The sequence below is a fragment of the Pygoscelis adeliae genome, unplaced genomic scaffold (assembly GCF_000699105.1).
Source record: "Pygoscelis adeliae isolate BGI_AS28 unplaced genomic scaffold, ASM69910v1 Scaffold78, whole genome shotgun sequence".
NCBI classification, from domain to species: Eukaryota; Metazoa; Chordata; class Aves; order Sphenisciformes; family Spheniscidae; genus Pygoscelis; species Pygoscelis adeliae.
In genome coordinates, this window is record NW_008825409.1 from 1,272,737 (window position 1) to 1,296,383 (window position 23,647).

The following is a 23,647-nucleotide window of genomic DNA, read 5'->3' on the forward strand; positions in this document are numbered from 1 at the left end:
TTCAATCTTTTGTGTGTATGCACACATTTAAAAGGAAGATCTCTTTTCAGAAATTGTATCAGAAAGAACAAAGACTGTTTTTTTCCTCATATGGTTAAGCTGCCCTATTAATGTCAATTTTTAATTTTATCCTTTGGATTTTTCATTAACTTTACAACATGTCTAGATTATTTAATTATTATATTTCAGCTTGTAGATGACATAAGATTTAAGAGCTTTTGCTGGGCTCTCGCAACTTGTCGCTACATTTTGCCTGAAGCTGCTTTTGTATAAAATAATCTTCCCATAGTTAACATTTAGGATACTCTGCAGAGCATCTTAAGAAGACTTAAATGCTAAATAACTGTCACATAGTAAGTCTTAGTATTATTGCACTAAATTACATTGTAAGCAGTGTGATAAACAACATCATCATAATACTTTGACACATTCGTCATTAATTGTAACTGAAATCTAATCTCCAACTGGATTTTTTTCAGCAATTATATCCAGTAAAGCAAACATTAACTTATATGGGGAAAAGAGGGTGGAGGAAAGAAGTCTTCCAAAAGTATAGCTGATACATCAAAATACTGGATGGTCTGACAAGTCTTAGTAGGTTTTATATAGGGCTTTCCATGTATATTAAGAGATGATAATATCTGAAATATATTTGGAATTCGTTATGTGAACAATTTTTTTGAATGCAAAACTTTGCAGTGACCTACTGGTTGTGTCATTTTAAGGTGGCATGTGAGACTGCTCTGTGAAATCTCAGATTTCTCCTCTCTGCCATAGAAGACTAGTATTGAACTAAATTTAAAATCATGGATTCCTTCAACCACCAAAATACTGGATGGGTGGTATTTTAGGCTTCATACTACTATGCTTCCTGTATTTCCCTAAAAACTGTATACGGTATTTGTGAATGGCAACTCCGTGTACCTTTTCCCTCCAAATACATATTTGTTTTCCACTGGGGAACTTCCTGCTGTCGGGGAGCTCCCAGTCTGTTAATGCAAACTATTTTCCTTTGTACTGGGAAATTCGAGAGCCTGGCAGCCAAGCTGTGGGCGACAATGCTGTGTGCTGCTTACCATCACGCTGCGATACAACACTGCAGCGCCCTTTTGGCTGCGTCAGAGCCTATGTCAACTCAATGACTGTAAATTTTCTTTTTGCTTTGCTAGCTTCCTACGACTCTGTTATTGCCAAGTACTTCATTACTTGTATAGTACTAAACATACTTTAAGTGTGATTACACTTCCCTCTCTATATTATTATGAATTCCCTGCATGCAGAGCTGCCTGCTTTCTGCCTTACTTAGTTCTCTCCAGTGGTTAGCAAGTCTAAGGAGAGAGTATTATATTTGGAGCAACCTCAGCTGGTTCTTTTATTGTATATTTCTACTCATACCAGACATCTTCACTTCACTATTTTACAAACCTCAGTTACCTGGCTGCATGTCCCTGAAATATCTATGTACCATACCTGAAACATCAAAGTAGTGGAATAGCAAGTGGTTTCATTTCAGCCCTGGTTAGTCTTCAGTTGGTAAACTATGAGAAACTCTACTCTGGTGGGCTTTATATAGACAACATAGTTATTTTTTCTGTAGTGGGGGATGCAATTCTGTGAAAGCTGCATACAATCATTTTGTCTTATACTTACTGTTATGCTCTCCGTAGCATATACAAAAACTCAATATATTTCCAACCAGGAGGATTATACACTCATTGAGAGCTGAATTTTGAAAGTACTTTTATTGATAAGAGAGAATAGATGACTTACTGTATTGGTGCATGTTGAGTTTTTCGAGTGTTTTATATTACTATGTCACTCTACAATTTTCCTTTCTTGATGATTCTTTTGTGTCTGGTATGATTGAGGCAGAGAGAATTTCTGTACTTTTACGTGAAAAAAACATTCATGGAGGTATTTTCATTTTTACTGTGTTAACATCATCTTATAAAATCACACAGCTGTCAAGATCACCTTTTACTTCCATGACAATCTAAATAAAATTACCTTTCTGTTCCTCACCACCATCACCAGAGACCCTCCTTACTGGAAGCGTACGGAACAGTCAATATGCCATACTGTCAGGCTGGTAGAACATGCATGCAAATTTACAGAAGAATTTTATAAGAAAAAAGCTGTTAGTAAGTGCATTTCTTTTGCTCTTGTCTCAGTAGTCTCTTTATACAACTGATGTTGCGCAAGACAGTGCCACCTTAATTGGGTGTGAAATGGAACAGACTTGGTCAGAGGAAAATCAAGAGGGATGACTCCAGGGTTTTCAGAGGTTCCCAAAGTTACAAACTTCTGTATTTATGTAATTTTTATATGGAGTTTCATAAAGTGAGAGGGGTTGTTATTTTGGCATTTCCATTTATTGGGTTCTTAGGAAGGGCAAAAACCTGCTGGGTCACGTAATCAACCTATTTGCTGTCAAAGGCACCCACACTATATAATCCCTTCTTTATATTGAGCCTGTGTGCAGAATGAGGGGGAGACCTTTGGCACAGGGGAGGGAGGGCGTGTTGGTTTTGGTTTGTTCCTGTTACTCGTGTTGTAAAATTGTTCTATAATCTCGTATCTCGGATGGACACAAGACTCCTAATTTGCAGTCTGTATTATCTTGTGGTCAGTTCGGTCATTTATCTGTATTTTGTCCTGTAGCGTAAACAGCTCTTTTTCCTCCCTGGTTATTGATGACCTGATGACCACCTCTTCCATCTCTAGAACTACCAAGAGCAATGCCACTTAGCTTTGAATTTCCATTCTAAGTGAACTGAACACTTTTGTAAGATGGGCTTTCCTTTTCTCTGATCATCATACACAGTATGCCACAGAAAATCTTATCAGACCTTTATTAATGGTGTTAATATTTTTCTGTCTGTAAGTCCTAGCATGTTTTCTTGTCTGTCATGCTGATGGCTGATCTGATCAACTAATAAATCTGATGTTTCAGATGACACTTGCCAGTTCATGGCAGAAGTTAATGTCAGTAATCCCTAACTGCATAATAGGGTTTATGCATGATGATGTACTTATCGTACATTATCGCATATTATACATTTCATCTTGTTTCTCGTTTTAGGGTTTTCAACATTATCTGTTTCTTACTGCACACAATATACAGCCCCATCTTCTGCATTGACAATCTCCAGATTTCACTTCAGCAGCCTGTTTTATCTTCACATTCCTACCTTTTATGCCAGGATCATTACTGAGACTACTAAGAGAGATACTTGTCCCAAAACCAGTGCTTGAGGAACTAATAGGTAACCTTTTCCTAGCTTAATAGTTCCCCTTTCAGCACAATTTCTTGGCCTACTTTAGCACTCTTCTAATAATCCTTATTCTGTAATAGCTTCTCATATGGCACTAGAGGTAATGTTTTACTGAAATTCAGATAAATTAGTTCTGCATTTCCTTTGCCTAGAAAAATAGTGAGCTCTTAAAATGGCAGCCTCTCTGGGCTTGATTTTCCATTGGCACAATCCATGGTGCATTTGAACGTGCTTTTATTTACTCGTGTAATTGTCCTTTCATTCAGAACTTGTTTTCAGGACGTACGTAACACTGAGGTCAAGCTAACAGATGTGTTGTTGCTTGGATCACTCTGTTTCCCTTTCTTCAGTAGAAATATTGTGTTTTCTGTTTTCCATTCCTGATTTGACAAATTTGTTTACTGGCCTGTGTTATTGGACTTGGGAGTTTTTCATGCCAATTTCTTACTATTTTGGGACGTAGTTTGTCTGTCTGCCTGTGTTCAAGTACATTAAAACCTTTGAAGTGAGTTTCCACACCAGCTGCAATAACTTCAGTTTTCACACTTTCCACACACTTTCAGCCATGAGTCACCCTGTCCTGACCTATGTTTTTCATTAGAGTCCTTGTTAAAATCTGAAGCCAAGTACTCATTTAGTTTTCAGGCCCTTTTTCCTCTTCCAGCTCTTTGCTTATTGAATAACAATCATTGTCCTTTTCTTTTTATTTCTATTTCTTATTTCATTATATATTATGTGTGTTATTATACATTATTTATATTTTCCTTTGATTTTCTGTAAAGAATAGTTTGCTGTTCAGTTTAATTTGCTTTGTCAGGGCTTGGCTCTTGGGAATTCTCTCTTTATCCCTGTGCTTTCTGTCTTCCCAACAGTAGCTTCCTTCGCTGAGCAGCACTTTTTCGGATTTTATGTCAGCTTTTACAAGCAGTGCTAAAATCTCTCTTCAGAGGTATTTTTTAGTGCAGGTTATTGCTGGAGGCTTTCTCTGAAAGTTCATTTTCTCTCTTTTTTCATTCTTTCGGGATGCAAATTCCATGCATTTTTGAACCTCAAGTAATTTTAGGTCTCCTCTATATCTAAGTATCTGATTACTTCAGTTGAGTTTTCCTGACCAAGTAATTTCATTACTATCTCATTTTGCCCCGATCACATTGAAAACCTCATTTGAGGTTGCTTATCTATCTGTGCCATGTAACCTTGTAATTCCTCTGACCAGCATTTCTATCAGTCAGTCTTCCATTGTGTATTGTACAACTGTAAAAGCCATTTTTCAGATAATTATTTTATTTGTAGCAGGTTTTGTTTAGTTTTGGCTCTGATGTTAAAGAATAACTGAACTCAACCATTTCTGTTATCTTGGTTTTGCTTGTAGGCAATTTAATGTAGTATTTATTTCTGTGAGAGTGATAGAAAAGTATCTGTTGTTACCCAAAAACTTTTTTCCTGCATAGCTACATAGCCTATAACAGAATCTCAGCAACTAGTCCTGCTTGTTTTGAGCATCTCACCAAAAAGATTTCAATTCAAAACAGTTTTGTTTTCTTCACTACATCCCTCTTATATTTGTGTTTTCTTTAGCATGTTTTCTATTTGTGATTATTTTTCTACCACATACTAATGTCAAATGTCCTACAGAGCCTCTAATCCCTCCGTTTTGTAGCCCACGTACATTGTGCTTACAAACATCTCTGCTACTTTCACCCACTCATTATCCTGTTTTCTATTTGGATGATAGCTGGGGTGATATTACTTACATAACAAATGATTCTATGAATATTAAACTTTTTCTTTCTCTGTTGAGGCACATACTCCTAACCCTCTGCTGTTTCTTTACCTTGCGGTCTCCTAGTCTACCTGACTCATGCTCTTTTCTGTCAAAACAAGGGATGGGAGTCATCTCTCTGTGCTCCCTACTTCAAGCATCAGCAACGCCAGGTAACGTGTCAGAATTTTCCTGAGTCCTTGAAGGAATCGTTAGTTGAGGTGATCCTTTCTTCTGGACTCAGATGACTGGAAGACCTCCAGAAATTCCTTCTGTTACTGACCTTATCAATGCAGGTCCACAACACTTGTGAAAGCTAAAGCAGCTACCTTTGTTTATAACATGAGCACATGATATTCCTGGGGTCTCCATCACTGCCCTCCTGTTGAAGAGGAGAGGCAATTGCATGGAAAGGATTCTTGGCTTTCTGCAGTATAAGCTGCAGACTACGTAAAACAGTGCGAAATGAGGAGTACTTGCTAATTCAGTATCACTGTTGTGAGTTCAATTTGCTGGAAATCTGGTAACTCCCAATACCCAGACCAAGCTTGGCAAATCAGTCAGAGTAGGTCCTTGGAAAGAAAAGTCACTTACTTCTTCAACTTCCCTGTCCTCATCTTATGAGTGAGATGCTACCAGTTGACCTCACAGGGTGGTGTGAAATCTTAGCAAGCCTCATAACAATGCTGAAAAATGAAGAAACCATTGCAAGAGGTCTGCATATTATAGTAGTTTTGAGGTCCCAAAGTGGAAAGATAGCTTGGTAGGTTTTGCAGTAAAACAGTTGATTGCCAGGATGCACCTGGTTTGGTGTAGCATATCTTACTTAATATTTTTTTTCAAGCATGAGAGTGGGGCAGAAAAAAATACGGTTTTTTTTCCTTGTGAAAGTCTCTGTTGGCGGCACACCCTAGGCCTAAAAAGGTAGCTGCACCCCCTAGGCCTAAAAACATTGCATGTATACCTTGGAATGCTTATTAGCTGAAGTCTTCCTTGTATTTGTCTCTTCGCATTCTGCTTTGACGATTTTACTGTTATCACAAAGGTCTCAACATGCAGACTAGCTAATCAGACCTTATTCTGAACCTAAGTTGTTTTATAGCAGTAATTTAATAATGCCAGTCCTATCAAGCTGCCACCCTTTCTGGATACACAGGGTGTTGGTGGTACATATATCATACATTAAACTGAATTTAGCTGCTTAGTACTTACTTGTTACTACTTGTAGTTTGCCTATGCCACCAACTACGGGCAGTTCCACATATGTGCACATTTGCATCAGAAATAAAAGACAACAAGCACTGATAACATTATATTCTTGCTGACAGCTATTAAATATTCAGCACACGCATGAAGGCTTCTGACATCCACTTAATACTCATTCCACTTTAAAAAAAAGAAAATTATTTCTTGCTTTTACTCTTCTGATTCTCTCCCTCATCCCACCGGGGGGTGAAGAGTGAGCGAGCGGCTGTGTGGTGCTCAGTTGCCAGCTGAGGTTAAACCACGACATACTTTATCTGAGTCAGTAATGAGTGGAAAGACGCTAAGAAGTGCAGTTTCCCATGAAGACAGCTGCCATGTGGACGTGCGGTTCAGAGTCCAGCTGGCCTGTGATGCCTTCAACACTTCCCTGTTTTCCAGCGGCAGAAGATCTGGACCTGAAGGTTCACTGTAATTTAGCAAGACCTGGCATCTGGGGAGATTCTGCGCAATCCTGAGCCACGTTGAAGGCAAAATTTGTAAGAAGCACTTCTGCCCCTATGAGTTTTGGCTTAGATTGTTTTGTAGCTGCATCAGAAAAGTACAGATGGGAACTTTCTCTGTATTTCTTTTTAGTTGGAAAACTAATAGAATAGGCAGTGCTGGAGGAAGATGAAAAGTCTTTTTATTTTTTTAACTTCCTGCCTTCTAGCAAAAATACTCATTTCTGTTGAGAACCCTTACTCCCCCATCTCCTTTTCTTTTTTTGTGGTATCACTAGCATGAGCACATTTTGAGCCTCTCTCTTACTGACAGTACTGACAGTTGAAATTCCTTAAGTTAGTTTTCAGGTTGCCATGAAGGAAGAGCAAATCTGCCCCAATGGTGGCTCGACACGGAATGGTTTAACATGACGGGCTTAATAGTGAAGAACCTGTTTTCATTCACAGCTCCCAATGGATTCTGCTAATCTTGGGTATACATTGCCTCTGAAAATTAGGTCCGGAAAGAATTTTTATTGCTAGAGAAAGAAGCTTTCTGGATGGGATCAGAGAAGTCTTTTCACCCCCCCAACTGAGGAAATGAAGTGCTCGGAAGTGTTGCTGGATTCACTTTTATCTGCAGTGGAAATAAGGCTTATGCATTGCAGTAACCCCTGCTTTGACGCACAGACCTTTCTGTAGAATGGAGCCCACCCATTGGAAAGCAATCACAGGGATTTTTCTCTATTATCTGAGGATAAGTTACTGCTAACGTTATCTGAGGTCATTGATCTGGGTCTGCCTCACTGGCACACATGATTAGACAGCGGTATTTTTACGTGTGGATTTTGAAGAATAAATTAATGTTCAAGTGGAGCCTTTTCTGTCTGCCAAATTTTAAATTGATTTGTCTTTAGCAGTTGATTACAAAGTTATTCTTTATCCCCTAATGCACCTGTTTAAGGATGAAAGATTGCATCTCAATCTTTGTGAGGAAATAAACAAATCTGTTTATACTAAACATGGACAAATGATTACAGCTGGTCAGATTATTGCTAATTATAATATTTCATTATTATATGAAAAATTTACCTCCAGAATGTCTTTCATCCTTTCTTTCCTCGTAAGGAGAAAGGCTAAGCCCTAAGAAAGGGCTTTGAATTTTTATTAATGGTTCATTACTCATAACTGATCAGTGAACAGTTTATGCAAACACACCTTGCATAATGCTCACTTTAACTATTACTTAGGGTTATATCTGGATATTACCTTCCTGTGGGAAGCAGAGGTGTGAACATGTGGATTATTGATATTTAATCATGGGAGAATAATGCATATCAAATTTTAAATACTCGAGAGATACAGAAATAATTTGCAGTACACTTGCTTACACTGAATTGCACCTTAATGGAGTTCTTGTTGACATTAGTAAGTTACAAGTTAAGAAGAATGAGTATAAATAGCAAGCTAACTAGCTGATAGTTGAACATATTCTTTGAGACCAGTTAACCAGCAGGCCTCATGTTCCTGAAGACTTAAATTTAATATACCTCAAGGAAAAATCCCTTTGCGTGATGCAATTTTAAAGAGAAGGATTATTTTGTTTCTCTCCCTCTGCCCCATCAATGTAAAGGAACCACATTGGCCTATTTTGTGAATTTGGAAGGGAATCTTTGGCCAGTGACAAATGCGGTACAGGTTCTTTTTGTGACTGGTGGCTCTTCTGGTGGGGAATAAAAAGTAGTTTTATTATTCTTTGACTTTGGAGGATCCATGTAGGGGTTGGTGGGGGGAGTATGTTATCCCTGAGATATAACTTGTTCATTGTTGCATGATTTAAATGCTTATGGGCAAAGCTCTTGTATAAATATTTTTTAAAATATATTGTAAACTATTAATTGTAAAAATGGTATTAGTAGGAGAAATCTAATTTTATGTAAAAATTGCATACAGCTGAAAGTAGTTGTGATGCATAGTTGTGAGAAGCATGATTTTTACAGAAAGGCAGAGCCCTGAGGAGCTGATAATCTGCTAAATCAGAATTCAGCCCGATTTGAGTAACAGACTCAAGGATTGCTAATCTTTTGGTGCAAAAGGGGGAGATTTTTCTAGATAAAAAAGTGAGCAAAGTTACCAGTTAGAAGTTCACCAAATTGCATATAAGGGAGAGATGCACAGGGACATTTGAGAAATAAAAATGGATTGATTTATTCATTCAATTTTCTCCTCCACAAGTGGCAGTTGTTTGAGCATTGGATAAGCATTCTCCTTTCATTGTGTGAGAAACAATCATCACTCATGAACATGTAATGTGCCACTAACAGAGGTAAAAAGGAGTTGCTGAAGTGGTGAGAGTAGATGTCTTATTCAGAGGTCTATAATTTATTACTGCCCTCCTAGCATTTAAATTCTTGGCTTGCTGTAGCATGCTCCTCTGCAGGCAGTTATGCATGGATTATTACAAAAGCGTAGTTTAATGATAGCATACATGCCCATTACAACAGGCTGTCTCCTTATTTTATTTACTTGCTTCAGTGGCATGTACCGTGTGAGACAAAAATACTTAATCCAAAGGGAGCGCGTACCTGAGGTTAGTGTCCTGAGGATCAGATCCTGTTCCAAAGATTTTACTAGTAGAGGATCAAAAAGCCCACAGATAAATGCTTGGTCTTGCATGACGCTGCCTTAGAATTCAGTTGTTGGTGTTAATGTGACCAGGGTTTCACCCAGTTAAGAAGGTGACTAAGACAACTGGCAATTAGCTAAAAATGAAGAGCATTGTCTGTGGGAGACAAAGCCAGACCTAGGGGAGTGTGTCCTCTGGAGAGCCACAAACACCCTGGAAAGGTACCTGAGAATTTTATCTCAAGAGGAGCTGATAGATGTGCTAAAGAGCAGAACAGGGCCCTAAAGGTTTCATAGGCTGGTAATGACGTATTTTAAGTTAAAGAAAAGCAAAACAAATATAGCTCCTTTTGCAAATGTTGGAGTTTGATGTTGGAAAGCAGTGAGACCAATTAAGATCCATTCCCCTGCTAATACCAGAGATGGCAATTACTAACCTAAGAACACAAACGTGACTGAAAACAGTCTGCCCCTACAGCCACAAGCTTGACACTGTATACCCTTGGTGCTATTGTAATTCCAGCAAATGTCAATATAGAATAAACAGGTAAGTGTATAAAATGTAAAAATTAAATTTGCCAAGACGGTTGTTTCATGTGGAGGTGATACGAAATATCTCTAAAAGGTGAAAAATAGGATCTGAATGAACTACTTCTAAATGCATACCAAGAACCTCTCTGTATTGTTGTACTTTTTAATTAGATGAAAATAAATGAATTGAAAAGATGAAAGGAACTCGTGTAACATCTCACTTCAAAGGGCAGCTCCACTCTTGAGGAGTGTTTAAAAAAAAGAAAAAAGAAAAGAAAAGCAGCTTATTCAAGAAATATGCTTTCTCTGTGGATTTGGTTTCGCTTTTACCTGCTTTAGAAACTCAGAAATGACTTCTGCTCATTTGACCTAAATGGAGTTATTACCCCGGTGTAAAGGAGAGTGGAAGCTGGCTGACAGTGATGTTACCCCCCCGCAGTCCTTCATTGCACTTTGCATTGACTCAGCAATGCTCTCAAATGAGCAGGATGATTTTTGGCCTTGTGATGCGATTTTTATCAACGTTTCAATGCTCTGGGCTGTGTTTGGGACAGAAATTGCACATGTGCAGTGGCTCTGTGTCTGGAGTTACTTTGTCTGGGCAAATGAATTGAAAAAAACCAGCTGAATCACTCATCTGCTTGCTAAGCAAGTCAGCCTTCCCAGAATCCAGAGGCAGGTGCTCCCACCCAAAATACCTAAAAGCCATGCCTTGTATACTTTCAATATACAGAATAGCTTACGTTAGGTGAGATATTTCACCACCTCAGCATTGGCTGATTGGTCTTGAGGGCCCTTTTGGACTCCTGACTTAAGTCAGTTCTGTCCAACTCCAGGGTAAGATTTTTGTCTTCCACTAGATTTTACTTATAAGTCCTCTCTTTAAACACGAGTTGTTTGCTTAGCCTGTAAGCACTTTATTTCCAGTCATATCTGTCCAGGCCATGACTCTTGTCATTATATTCCATGTAAGGGTGACCTGGCTAGGGAGAGGACGAATTCGAACTGCCCAAGATGTCACAGTTTGTTTCAGTTGCCCTGAAGTGTGGGATAGTGGCTTTAGAAGTGACATTTGTATGCAGAACCAATTCAACAAGGATTCAGAGAAATACTAGCCGATCTCCCTCCCTAGGAAGATCCTAAAGGTGGGACCTCTCTCTGTAAGCAATAGTTTTCTCTCATGACTCAAAGGAAAAATTGCTGCTTCTAGAAACAGAGGTCTTGTGTGACTTGGAAAAGAAGAGCAACTCATCAGCTTCATAACCTCTTGATAGATTTAGGCAGGCTGCTCTGTTTTTCGTTATGCCATGAGCTGTTTAACCAGTTTTCCAGGTAGCAGGTTGATGTGAAATGCTATCAGCTTTTCACAAACACTATCAGCTAAGCAATTGAGCTCATCCCAGATGTGATTAAATGGGATCAATTATAATAAGAAGTAGATAAGAGAGAGAAGCTTGTTTCTTGTGTTGGTATTCTGCAGTATTAGGCTTTCTAAGTAACCTTTATACATCATCAGCTGCAAAACCTTTATTACTTCAGGAAATGGCTTCTAGACCAGCATTCAAATGAACTTCATCCTAAACTGATTATTCTAACGCTGGAACTGCCATTGAGTGGGGAAACAATTTATTTGAAGCATCAATTGCATCAAACAGAAAAGTAGCCATTGAAGTCAATGATGTTCTGCAACGTAAGGAGCATGTTTGCTCTCAATCCTAAATACAGCCAAATATTCTGGAAGAGAGCTCTCTGTGTTCCAAGAGGGGAATAGCTACCCTTCATAGCATCATGTTTTGCCGTGGTACTAAGTAAAATTGCTATAGCACTTAAGGCTTAATTTACTAAATATCAGAATTTATAGATTTGCTAAATAACAGAATTTATAGATTATTCCTATAAATTTTTCTGGCGATAAAGCAAAATTATCAATTCAATAGCTGGAAATATGGGGGAGATGACAGCTTTACATGAAATGGCACATCAGGTGTTCAGTAAATCTGAAGAATATACGTGAGAGTCAAGTGCACTGGAAGTAGTGTAAATACACATAGGTATAACGAAATATTAGTGCTTTCTTTATCAGAAATGGAAAGCTGGTAATGTAGAAATAGAGGGGGCCATATGAACATACAAAATATAAGAGAGGAATGTTGCAAAATAGTCCATATCTAAATTGTAAAAAGAGAGACTTGCCCATATCTTTGAGCAAATATTTTTAGCATTATTTTCAGTTCTTTTATGGCTTCTGGTTCTTGCAGTGGAGCTCCCAGCAGGCAATTTTTTTGTGATTCAGAAAGAATAACACGGGTCTGACAAAACAATGTAGGATGCATATACTGCCACAACAATTGTGCTGTTCTGGAGCATAATGTTTGATCAAAAACCCACAATTGTGTTTGCGTTCTTTTTTCTGAACAGAAAGAGATTCCTAAGCTCCGGACTATTTCCATGAAAATCTTTAAGATCTTAAACAGTAACATGGTTCATGCATCTCTTCTATTGCTTAGCAATGGATGTACTGCAGTTGTCTGCTTAGTTAATAATCACATCTAATGAACAGAAAACAAATTTTCACTTCCCCTTTTACTATAGGTAAGATTCAGAGGCCTTTGAAGATCTAGGCTGGCACCTTTGTTGCCCTTTCAAGTGCTCTTCTATTCTGATAATGATAAGGTTGTTGAGGGCTGTGCAGTCTTCTCGATGGGCTCCATGCCAGTGTGTCTGCTCTGGTCTTTAGTAGCCAGTGTTTTATTTGCTTTGCTAGCCATTGCCAGTAACTGAGCAGGGCAGGTCAATTCCCCCTCACGGATCCTTTCTATAATCTCTCCTTGGCAGCCGTGTGGGACCACTGTGACATTTCCTACAGCCAGTGCAAATTTTTAATATTTTTCTGCATTTAATTCCAAAACCACTGTTAGCCTCTGCCTTATCTCTTCTTCCTCCTCCTCCCCAAGTTTTTCTGGCTTTTTGGATAGAGTATTGCTTCCCTCAGATATTGGTCCACAGGTCTCTGTGAAAATATTCCTGGTGTTGGGTCTCTTTCAAATCACAAGTGGCCATTTTAAATTTCATCACTGACAGCCGGCAAGGTTTCTTACCTGAAATTCAGGAGCAATAGACTTTGCTATTAATTATTACTAGGCAAGATTCAGAAATTCCTAAGAAGGATTCTCTGGCCTATTTTGTGTTGAAATAGGTGAGCATGAGTGGTCTCTTTTGGGCCATTCATCCTTGTAGCAGTCCACCACTGTTCTCTCACCACTTGGTTTATAATTATTTGCTGCCTCTATCTGACTTCTTTCATCCCACCTGAACATATTACCATGTATACACAATACTCTTGCATTATTCTTTTGTGTGGAATTTTACCAAATATTTTGGAAGTTTTATATGTCCTTCACCTGACAGTATCACTTGCAGTGTTTAAATTATTTGATAACTATAGAAAAATGAAATAGAAGATAAGTAAGAAAAATCACTGTAGAAGTGAGAGCTATTATACTATTCTATTGAGGTTTATTTTATTAAAGAAAAAGCATTTGAAGTCTGACATTTTTAACCTTTGAGCCTTTTCACAATACATATTTAATTGTGGCACCAAAAGCTTTTTACATGCATTACGAAAAATTATACATCCAGCAAAAAAAAAGTAATCCCCTAATTTCTTTTCTATTATGTGTGCATGTAAAGTATTTTTGCCCAAGAGTGCCTCTGTTGTGATCCATGTTGTCCAGTCATTTTTCAGTGTGGACACCATCAGCCCTTTCTGAGAAAGATTCAAGGAACACCAGGTTACTGGGAAGGTCTCATCCTCATGGTCAGAGTTTAATTTTAAACTTAAACCATGAGATTTGGGGTTGTTGCTGGTGGGTTCGTTTCCAGCATTAACTGTTACAGTTTTGGAGATAGCTCCCTCCTTCTTAGAGAGTTGCTGTGACCGCAAGTTCAGCCTTACATGGTAGTGAGTTCTGTACAGTTTCGACTTCATCAGTTGTCAGCATTATTCTGTGTTCTCCTTTGTGGTGAAGCAAGCTGAATAATCACTCCTTAAAACTTCTTGTGGACTGCGGTGCACACAAAACCTAAATAAAACATATTTTGATGCTTGATATGCTGTCCCTTCTGCCCCCTTGAAATTCTCTTGGGCACCACTTCATGAATACATCTCCACCTTGGAGCTGCACCTTCTCCTTCTGAACTGTGGGAATGGCTGCAGTAGTTCATCAAATCCGGCATTTTTGTTTCCATTTGGTGTTTCCATTAAAAGGTGTTGTAGGGGATGTACATTTTCCCCCACCCTTGTATAGAGCTCTTGTTATAGGTCAGTTATTTTTAATTTCCAGGAAGAGCACGTGGAGGGAGACTTGTTAGTCATCTTCCTCTTTGCTCCAGGTAAGGAAGGTCTCTTCTTGCCTTCTAACTCAACTGTGTTAGATGTAATCACGTCGGAGTGGAGGGGCAAACACAAAGTCTCCACCTGTCTCCTCACCTATTCCTGACAGCTTCTGACGTTGTCAGAAGGTAACTTAGGACCTTGTGACATTAGCTCATAAGACATAACTGTTACCCATTACTCTAAAAATCCAAAACCCACAAGTAGCCCACCCAGGGGAAAATACAACTTTCTCTGTGCAAGCAGCTGTTCATATGAGCCTCTATAGCTTTGAAGAATATGTTTGTGCTTCATAGGACACTACAAGACTGGAAGATGAATCCCTAAGGGAAGAGTTCCCACTCTGCAAGTTAGATTCACTGAATATAAAATAACTCTCAAAATAGATTTAAAGTCTGTACCTTAGCTGCATAATTTGTTTACTGTGCTCATTTGTTCCATTCTTTAGGTTTGAAGACGGCACAGTCTCTTTTCTTGATATCATTGCTCTGAAACATGGATTTGATGTTCTGGAAAAACTCACAGGTCAGTTAACATAACTCTAATACTGAAGAGTGAAGTTCCAGGTTTATACTCAGGGCACAAGTCTGATCATATTTGCTATGGCTGTAGCCTAATTTTTCTTTCTAGATTTGTTATCCATGTTCATCAATGTGAAGATCAGACTTCAGTGTAACTGGTTTATCCAATTCTTGCATATTGGATTATTCCAGCCTGGTTTGGAAAAAACAAACCACGCAGACTGTTCTCCACAAATACACACGCAAGGCTTGAGCACATCGAGCACGTTTGCCTCACACTCACAAAAATGCAACAGGAAAATAATAGTAGAAAGTAGCTGAGCTACATCCTATTGAGACTTGATGCAGTAAGAGTTCCTGCTGTGCGTGAGGACCAGACAACTTGACCTGGTGCAGAAAAGCCATTTGGTAACACAGATTAAGAGAGGAACCAAAAAAGAGAGTTTAGAGTGCACCCCAAAGCTTTTTTTTAAATAGGAAATATAGTCCCACTGTGCAAGTAGCTATCTTCAAACAGCGAACTTTCCAGACTGACTTTTCACAGCAGTTTATTTATGTCTGTACTTTGACACACTTCAGTGGAAAGCAGCAATATGTTGATGGGGTTTTTCTTCTCATTTTGTTCTCTATTTGAATGTAACATAGTACTGTAAGTCTCATGGGAATTCCCAGAAAAGCACATGGCTGTGAAATTGTAGTGGAGTTCCTGCCTCTCGAGGAAATTAAAGGAGAAGAGACAACAGTCACAGGCTGCAACAAGGGAAATTCTGACTGGGCATAAAGAAACAGTTTTTCAGAATGAGGGTAGTCAAACACTGGAGCGAGTGCCCAGAGAGACTGTCAAATCTCCATCCTTGGAAATGTTCAGAATTTGACTGGGCTTGGCCCTGAACAATCTGATCTAGCTTTAAAGTTACTGCTGCTTTGAGCTGGAGGTTGAACTGGATGACCTCAGGAGATCAAACCTAAATTAGTCTATGATTCTCTAACTACCGAAGGCTAATGCCTCCCTCCAGGCAGAGTATATTATAATACAGGCTGGGGCATATTGAGCTGTGAAGAGTGGAAGACAGACCTTTCCAGTTACTGCTTGGGGCATCTTCGTGTAGTAGACTGACTCTGACTATGTGCAGATCTAACTGCATTTGAGATTTATAAACAAGCTCACAGCCTGCCATCTTGATCTTGCCTGTGGTTTACGGAATTGAAATTCTCCAGTCACACTAACTCTGGGAAGCTAGCGCAAACCTGGCAAAGGTCTCTTCGCAGTGGACTTCCCTGGAAAGATCATTTCCATGGCACATTTACTACCATGACTTCATGTCCCCAGGCAAAGGGCGGGTAGCCTGGGATAAGAGGCCAGTGCAGGCTTTCTAGCCTGCTAGGGAGTCTCATGACTTTGAAGCTCTTTTCAGTGGCTCCCACTGTTTGAATATCTTTGAAGCCCTTAACATGGAGCTAACACTAACATCCCAAATAAAACTTTGAGCTCATCTTCAAGCCAGAAGCTCTATGTGAAGGGTGACATTCATGTGCCTTGTTGACTCCAGGATAGCCTGCTGCTTGTCTGGCTCAGCACCCCAAATGCACAACCTTTCTGTGATTGCTGCCGTGGGTCAGTGATTCTCCTGAAAGGTGCAGGAGGATGACACCTGGCCAGGGAAGTTTGCACCATTGGCTGTGCAGGAGGCTTACACCATGGCATGCTTCTACATGTGGAGTGTGCCAGGTTAACAAAATATGTTCCTGAAATATGTGTTTCATACTTAGATATGTGGAATGTTAATGTGGAATGTCTGAACCTCCCTTCTCCAGTGCAGTCTTCGATTTCCTATGTAAAGGCATAAAGCGCATCATGATGTAAAAGAGACCCCAGTCCAGAGAGACACTGACCATGTATTTTTCAGGCTGGTATAACTTCTGCTGGTGTCTGTGGAGGTTTATTATCAGGATTTATCTAAATGATTCTAGTTTCTTCTCCCTCACCGAGCAAGACTTCTGTGAGGAGTATTCTGTTAGATGCTTGAGGTCTTGCTCATGTGGAAATCAATAACAGAGTTTTCATCCACTTCAATAGGAGTCTGACTGAGCCCCAACAAGTAAGGATGTTTTGCTTTATCATGCTCTGCATGGAGACCAGGGATCAGAAACCAGCCTTTAGTATATGTTCTTGTAGTATAAAATGCTTCCGAAGAATGTGCAGTCTTAAACAAACACATTCCCTTGTAAAGAGGGCTGACTGGTTTGGTTTAATGGGTAGGAGCATTGCCTGCCATAACGGGAGAGTTGATGATAGCATCTCCTCCGTTGCATTTCTCAGCCATCTAGACCTCCTGTTGGTACCTATTTCAGCTAAACAACTGAAAAATCTCTTACTACTAGACTGAGGGCAATACTTAGCCCTGAACCTGAATAAAGTGGCTAGCAGTGGATGAAAGGGTAGGATGGAGGCATGAATAAATAGTATGTTGAGAACTTTCAGTCTTTATTATTGCTTTTAATTTGCCTTCTGACCTATAGCAGTGATGAAAATCTAAGGCAGCTGAAGTGGCTTGGAATAACCTGTCAAAGGGGTTCTCCACAAAACTGTTATGAGGGTGGGTGAGTTGACCTTAATTCTGGGCTTAATTAATTTATTGCTTATGGGGGGTTGTTTGTTTGTTTGTTTGAAAATGTTTTAAAGTCTGGCTTGAAGTAATAACTTTTTGTCTCCAGTATCTGATGAACTTTTTTTTTCTTTAACACTCATCAATACCAAGCCTAACGGGTTGAAATAGCAAAGCAGATACATTTATACTATTTTGAAGGGAATCTGGTGAATTGTTGTATTTGCTCATTAATAAAAAATGCATTTGACCATATCAACACCATATTTTTTATCAGTATGCTTGAATAAAATCATTAAAAGGCTTTTTTATGGCACTTTTTATCACATTGAGAAGAGCTATGGACTCCTGTCTTCTGGCTGCTAGAACACTTCTGTAAATGTGGTGAGAAGTGGACAGGCTGGATCGATGGGCCGAGGCCAACTGTATGAGGTTCAACAAGGCCACGTGCCAGGTCCTGCACTTGGGTTACAACAACCCCATGCAGTGCTACAGGCTTGGGGAAGAGTGGCTGGAAAGCTGCCCTGCGCAAAGGACCTGGGGGTGTTGGTCGACAACCGTCTGAATATGAGCCGGCAGTGTGCCCAGGTGGCCAAAAAGGCCAATGGCATCCTGGCCTGTATCAGAAATAGTGTGGCCAGCAGGAGTAGGGAAGTGATCGTGCCCCTGTACTCGGCCCTGGTGCGGCCACACCTCGAATACTATGTTCAGTTTTGGGCCCCTCACTACAACAAGAAAGACATTGAGGTGCTGGAGTGTGTCCAGAGAAGGGCAACGAAGCTGGTGAGGGGTCTGGAGAACAAGTCTTCTGAGGAGCGGCTGAGGGAACTGGGGTTGTTTAGCCTGGAGAAAAGGAGGCTGAGGGGAGACCTCATTGCTCTCTACAACTACCTGAAAGGAGGTTGTAGCGAGGTGGGTGTCGGTCTCTTCTCCGAAGTAACAAGTGATAGGATGAGAGGAAGTGGCCTTAAGTTGCACCAGGGGAGGTTTAGATTTGATATTAGGAAAAATTTCTTCACCGAAAGGGTTATGAAGCGTTGGCACAGGCTGCCCAGGGAAGTGGTTGAGTCACCATCCCTGGAGGTATTTACAAGAGGTGTAGATGTGGTGCTTAGGGACATGGTTTAGTGGTGGACTTGGCAGTGTTAGGTTTCCAGTTGGACTCAATGATCTTGAAGGTCCTTTCCAACCTAAACTATTCTATGATTCTGTGATGCTGTTTAGTAAATTTGCCAAAGCAATAATGTCTGTTGTCTGATGTATAATAACACCTCTATTGAATTAGCTTCACAGAGATATTTTTAGCAATTTTTGCAGAGTATTTTCATTGATGTAATTTAACTGCTATAATAACCTTTTTTTTCTGATGTCCCGTATTGCACAGCTTGGATTTCACTAGACAGCAAGCTTTTTTGAAGCTGAAAATTGCTATGTAAAAAATGTGGATGTGGCTTAAAATTTTCAGATTTATAAACCTTTCATAAAAAATGAAAAATAAAAATTTAGGAATGTTTCTATTTTCAATTTAAAAATATATTTTTTCCACAGTACTAAAATGTAGAAAGGTAAAGAGAGATGAGAAAAAATATAGGCTGAAAGAGTAAATGAGAAGAAACCTATACTGAGGGGAAATTTGAAAAACTAAATAAAAAATGGTTTTGACAAATATTTGAATTTTAAAACTTCTGCAATGCTAGCATAGCCTAGGTACTTTGGTGGTCCCTAGTGGTGGTCCCCACTCCAAATTCTGGAGTGCCACGCTGAAAAGCAGAAGTGCCAGCACTGCCTCTTTATGTCTACAGGAGACCAGAGTAACTTACAGGTATCCATAGTGGAAGAAGAAATTGAATTCTGTAAAGCATTTTAATCACTACATGATCCATTAATTTTCCACAAAGTCAGGCTAGTCCTACACCATTATCTGTGACCCCAGATGAAATAAGCTTGTGTTCCAGTTAAGTAGGAAATTTCAACATCTCCCTTCATGGTAAAACTTACGTGATTATGCTTACCTGTTTGTTCACGTAAGTACAAACATTTCTGTATGGTATATTTTTTAATTAGAATTTAATCATACAGAAGATAAATCAAATAATTGATAGGTGGTAATAGAACATGGTACAGCTGTGGTCACGTTTGGGTTTTTCCATCGTAAAATGCATTTTGTGTGCCCACTTATCAATGCTAATGTGAAGGGTGCCTGCAGTGCTCCAGCTTCCTCAGCCCCATCAACATTTCTGGTGGCCGTTCTGTGTTGGCTGTGAGAGCAAGGCTGCCTGGGGGCTTGCAGTGTAGCACCACAGCCTGCAAAGCGGTATGTGCTGTCCAGAGCAGTATGGTCACCTTTCCGAATGTTTAGCTCTTCAGTTTCTATAGGCGTTGAATATATCTGTTCCTGGCACGACTGATGCAACAAGAGATTTAGTGCTTTGCAATTGCCATTTTCCCCTCACCATCCTTTTTTCCCCTGCACATCATTGAGAATATTGGAGTTTTGCAGGTTATTTAATTTCTGTCAAAGGTCCACTGTTCCTTTTAAACAGAGATTATTGGCATTTGTGTGTATACAACAAAGTCGTTGCATGCTGTAGAAACACTTCGTAATCCAGAAGGACTGCAGATTTGTTTTAAGCCACGTTATGCTTATTTCTTCCACTTCAACTGTCAGAGTTTTCAGTGGCAAAATGCACTGTCAGATGTGAACCACTTCTGAATCTCACTTTGCTGTAGCTCCTGGACTACTTGCTTTGCATTCCCCCAACACGAACAATGATTCTCATTCTGGGTTGGGAATAGCCTGGAGTAGAAACAAGCAAAATAAACAAAGTATTGTTGTTATTAATTGCATCCTTCTGTGTAATAAAAGCACTGCTGAAGTTCTTTTGGGATGTAACTGCGGTGGGCTGACCCTGGCTGGATGCCAGGTGCCCACCCAAGCTGCTCTATCACTCCCCTCCTCAGCTGGACAGGGGAGACGAAAGGCTCATGGGTTGAGATAAGGACAGAGAGAGATCACTCACCAATTACCATCACGGGCAAAACAGACTCAACTTGGGGAAATCAGTTTAATTTATTACCAATCAAATCAGAGTAGAGTAACAAGAAATATAAACTAAATCTTAAAACACCTTCCGCCCACCCCTCCCTTCTTCCCGGGCTCAACTTTACTCCCGATTTTTCTCTACCTCCTCCCCGCTGCGGCACAGAGGGATGGGGAATGGGGGTTGCGGTCAGTTCATCACACGTTGTCTCTGCCGCTCCTTCCTCCTCAGGGGGAGGACTCCTCACACTCTTCCCCTGCTCCAGCGTGGGGTCCCTCCCACGGGAGACAGTCCTCCACGAACTTCTCCAACGTGAGGCCTTCCCACGGGCTGCAGTTCTGCACGAACTGCTCCAGCGTGGGTCCCTTCCACAGGGTGCAGTCCTTCAGGAGCAGACTGCTCCAGCGTGGGTCCCCCGTGGGGTCACAAGTCCTGCCAGCAAACCTGCTCCAGCATGGGCTCCTCTCTCCACAGGTCCTGCCAGGAGCCTGCTCTGGCATGGGCTTCCCATGGGGTCACAGCCTGCTTTGGGCATCCACCTGCTCTAGTGTGGGGTCCTCCATGGGCTGCAGGTGGATGTCTGCTCCACCGTTAAGCTCCACGGGCTGCAGGGGGACAGCCTGCCTCACCATGGTCTTCACCGCGAGCTGCAGGGGAATCTTTGCTCCAGTGCCTGGAGCACCTCCTCCCCCTCCTTCTTCACTGACCTTGGTGTCTGCAGAGTTGCTTCTCTCACATGTTCTAACTCCTCTCTCTGCTGCTGTTGTTGCCCAGCAGTTTTTACCCCTTCTTAAATATGTTATCACAGCGGTGCTACCCCTGTCGCTGATGGGCTCAGCCTTGGCCAGCGGTGGGTCCATCTTGGAGCCGGCTGGTGTTGGCTCTGTCAGACATAGGGGAAGGTTCTAGCAGCTTCTCACAGAAGCCATCCCCTATAGCTCCCCCGCTACCAAACCTTGGCACACAACCCCAATACAGTAGTGTAGCTGGATTGTACCAGTGTAATTACTGAAGATGGGGAGGGAGATCGCTAATGGAAGGTAAATCAGAGTTTCAGCATTAGGCAGTGTCATGAAAAATAGAGATCTGTTTCTGAGTCTGATATCATCTGACTAAATTCTTGACCTATCTCAACTTCGATTTAACAACAAGGCATATTTCATGCCAGAGTTACGTCATGATGTGTGTGTATGTAAGCCATTTTCAGAGGTCTTGTGTCTTTATGATTTTTAAACTTAACCTTTAGCTGGTATGTATTTTTATTAGTAGATTTTTATTGGTTTTACAAATGATACTAAGGTACATAATGTGCAATTATGTTAGAAGAAGTACTTTAATTATAATGTCTGTTCAGGAAACATTAATTCTCTTCACAATAAAATATAATATGTATTGGAAGAAATGTTAAGATGCAGACTAAGTCTCCTAAGGATGATGAATTAAAAGTCCTTTTTAAATTCGCTGGGGGCTTGATTGGTTGTTGGAGAGTAAAGGTTGTGTTGGCTTTCATAAAGGCAATTATACCACACAACAGCCAAATCAAAATACAGTGCAGGATGCTAAATGCTGAGGCTGACTTTGGTTTTTAACTTGGTCTTGGGGACTTCTGAGTTGTGTTTTGCCCTGTTACAATTTTTACCATCCTCTGGTGCATCAAGGACTCGTTGCAGCCAATGATGGGACGTTGAACAGGCTGTGTTTAGTGGTAGTGCACAGATTCTCATGTGTGTTGTGTTTAGACACTTAGGGTTATGCAAGTCATCCAGTTTAGGGCCAGAAAAGAATTTTCTTCTCAGTCAGTTTGGCAGGGATTACTGGGATTTCTTCTCCTGTGTGGAGTTTGTGACTGCATCCTGCCATTGTCAGGACATGTCACCTAAACTTGGACCATGGGTGTGATGTTTGTGAATTTTACTGCTTTCATCCTTGGTGCTGCTTTCATTCATAATTTTAATGGATTTGGGGGTTTTCTTTTAAATTGTAACATTAAAGATGGCGTTAATACATGTGTTCTGGCTTGTGATATATAGGCGAGTTCGAAGTGGATGCTCCATTTTGGCCGACATTTATGAAATTCTTCATTTTAGGGGGAAATTCTTCCTTTGGTTTAAGAGAGAGAATGAACCATTGATGAAATTTTTACTTTCTCTGCGCCAACCGTTTGCCACAAGATGAACTTTAACGTTAAAGAAGCCTGGGCAATTTGTACTAATCTCCTCACCTCGCTGCTCATAATTAACACCACCTCTAACTGTACTTGAGAGAGAGTAATATGTTGTTGGGGTTTCTTTTCTGAGAAAAAATGTTTGATGAGTTGACAGTAGGGAGAAGATGCTCTATCCACACTCTAAATATGAAAATATGGATACACTGAAGAGAAGATATTTTAAATTCTGGCATCAGAAAGAAAAGTTTGACTTCTAAATGTGAAGGGAGTGCATAAGAGTTTAAAATCCAAAGGTATTCTGATTCCCAGATAACGACACTACTGGTATGTCAAAAGACAAAAATCTCTCCTCTTCTTTCATGGATAGCGAGGTGACTGTTTCTGTTTTTAAATTTCTGTCCCAAGATAAACTTGGTTTAGATAATAAACTAGAAAGTTAGTTATTTATTTACTGCTAACAGTTCTTGCTGGTTTTCTTAGCTTTCTTTTGTGACTTGCCTAATGCAAACTAGACGTCGTTTGTACTGTTGAAAGCAGAGCAGAACAGCTAAAGCATGATTTGAGAAGCGCTGAAAAAGTGAGTTGCCAGAAGAAATCCTGCCAGGGCTGCCTTTGCAGACTTTAATCTGTATATAAGGTTTCTTTCTGGAAATGAAAACTGCCTTTATGTTTTGGGGTCTTTTAATACGCATTTGCTAATATTGATGTGGATTGCATTCACAAACTGCCTAATCTGTGAAGAGGCCTAGGAAAGGACCAAAAATGTCAAGAGTCATTCCTCAGACCTGTAGAGATAACACAGGAAAAGGTAGTACAGCACATAAACGTCTTGGGTGTTTTTGCATAATACAGCTAGAGAGAAAAATAGGCTTCTTAGGAACTAAAAGAAGGGGGAAATGTCTTTATTATAAGCTGAGCTGATGAAGAAAAAGTGCAGCATAGCTGACAGAAAATATACTCTCGGCAAGAGATAATTGGTCTGTGTTCAGACAAAAGAGTTAGCAAGACTTCTGCGGTGAAGGCATTTGATGGTATCCAGTG

At 40.2% G+C, this 23,647-nt stretch overlaps 1 protein-coding gene across 1 annotated transcript in view; it reads left to right on the forward strand.

Moving 5' to 3' along the window:
* MOCOS (molybdenum cofactor sulfurase) overlaps window positions 1–23,647 on the forward strand; it is a 206,858-nt gene that overhangs the window by 86,941 nt on the left and 96,270 nt on the right. The window contains exon 5 of the mRNA XM_009330479.1: window positions 14,720–14,796. Coding sequence (XP_009328754.1) covers window positions 14,720–14,796 — 77 coding nt within the window. The remainder of the gene's footprint in view (window positions 1–14,719; window positions 14,797–23,647) is intronic.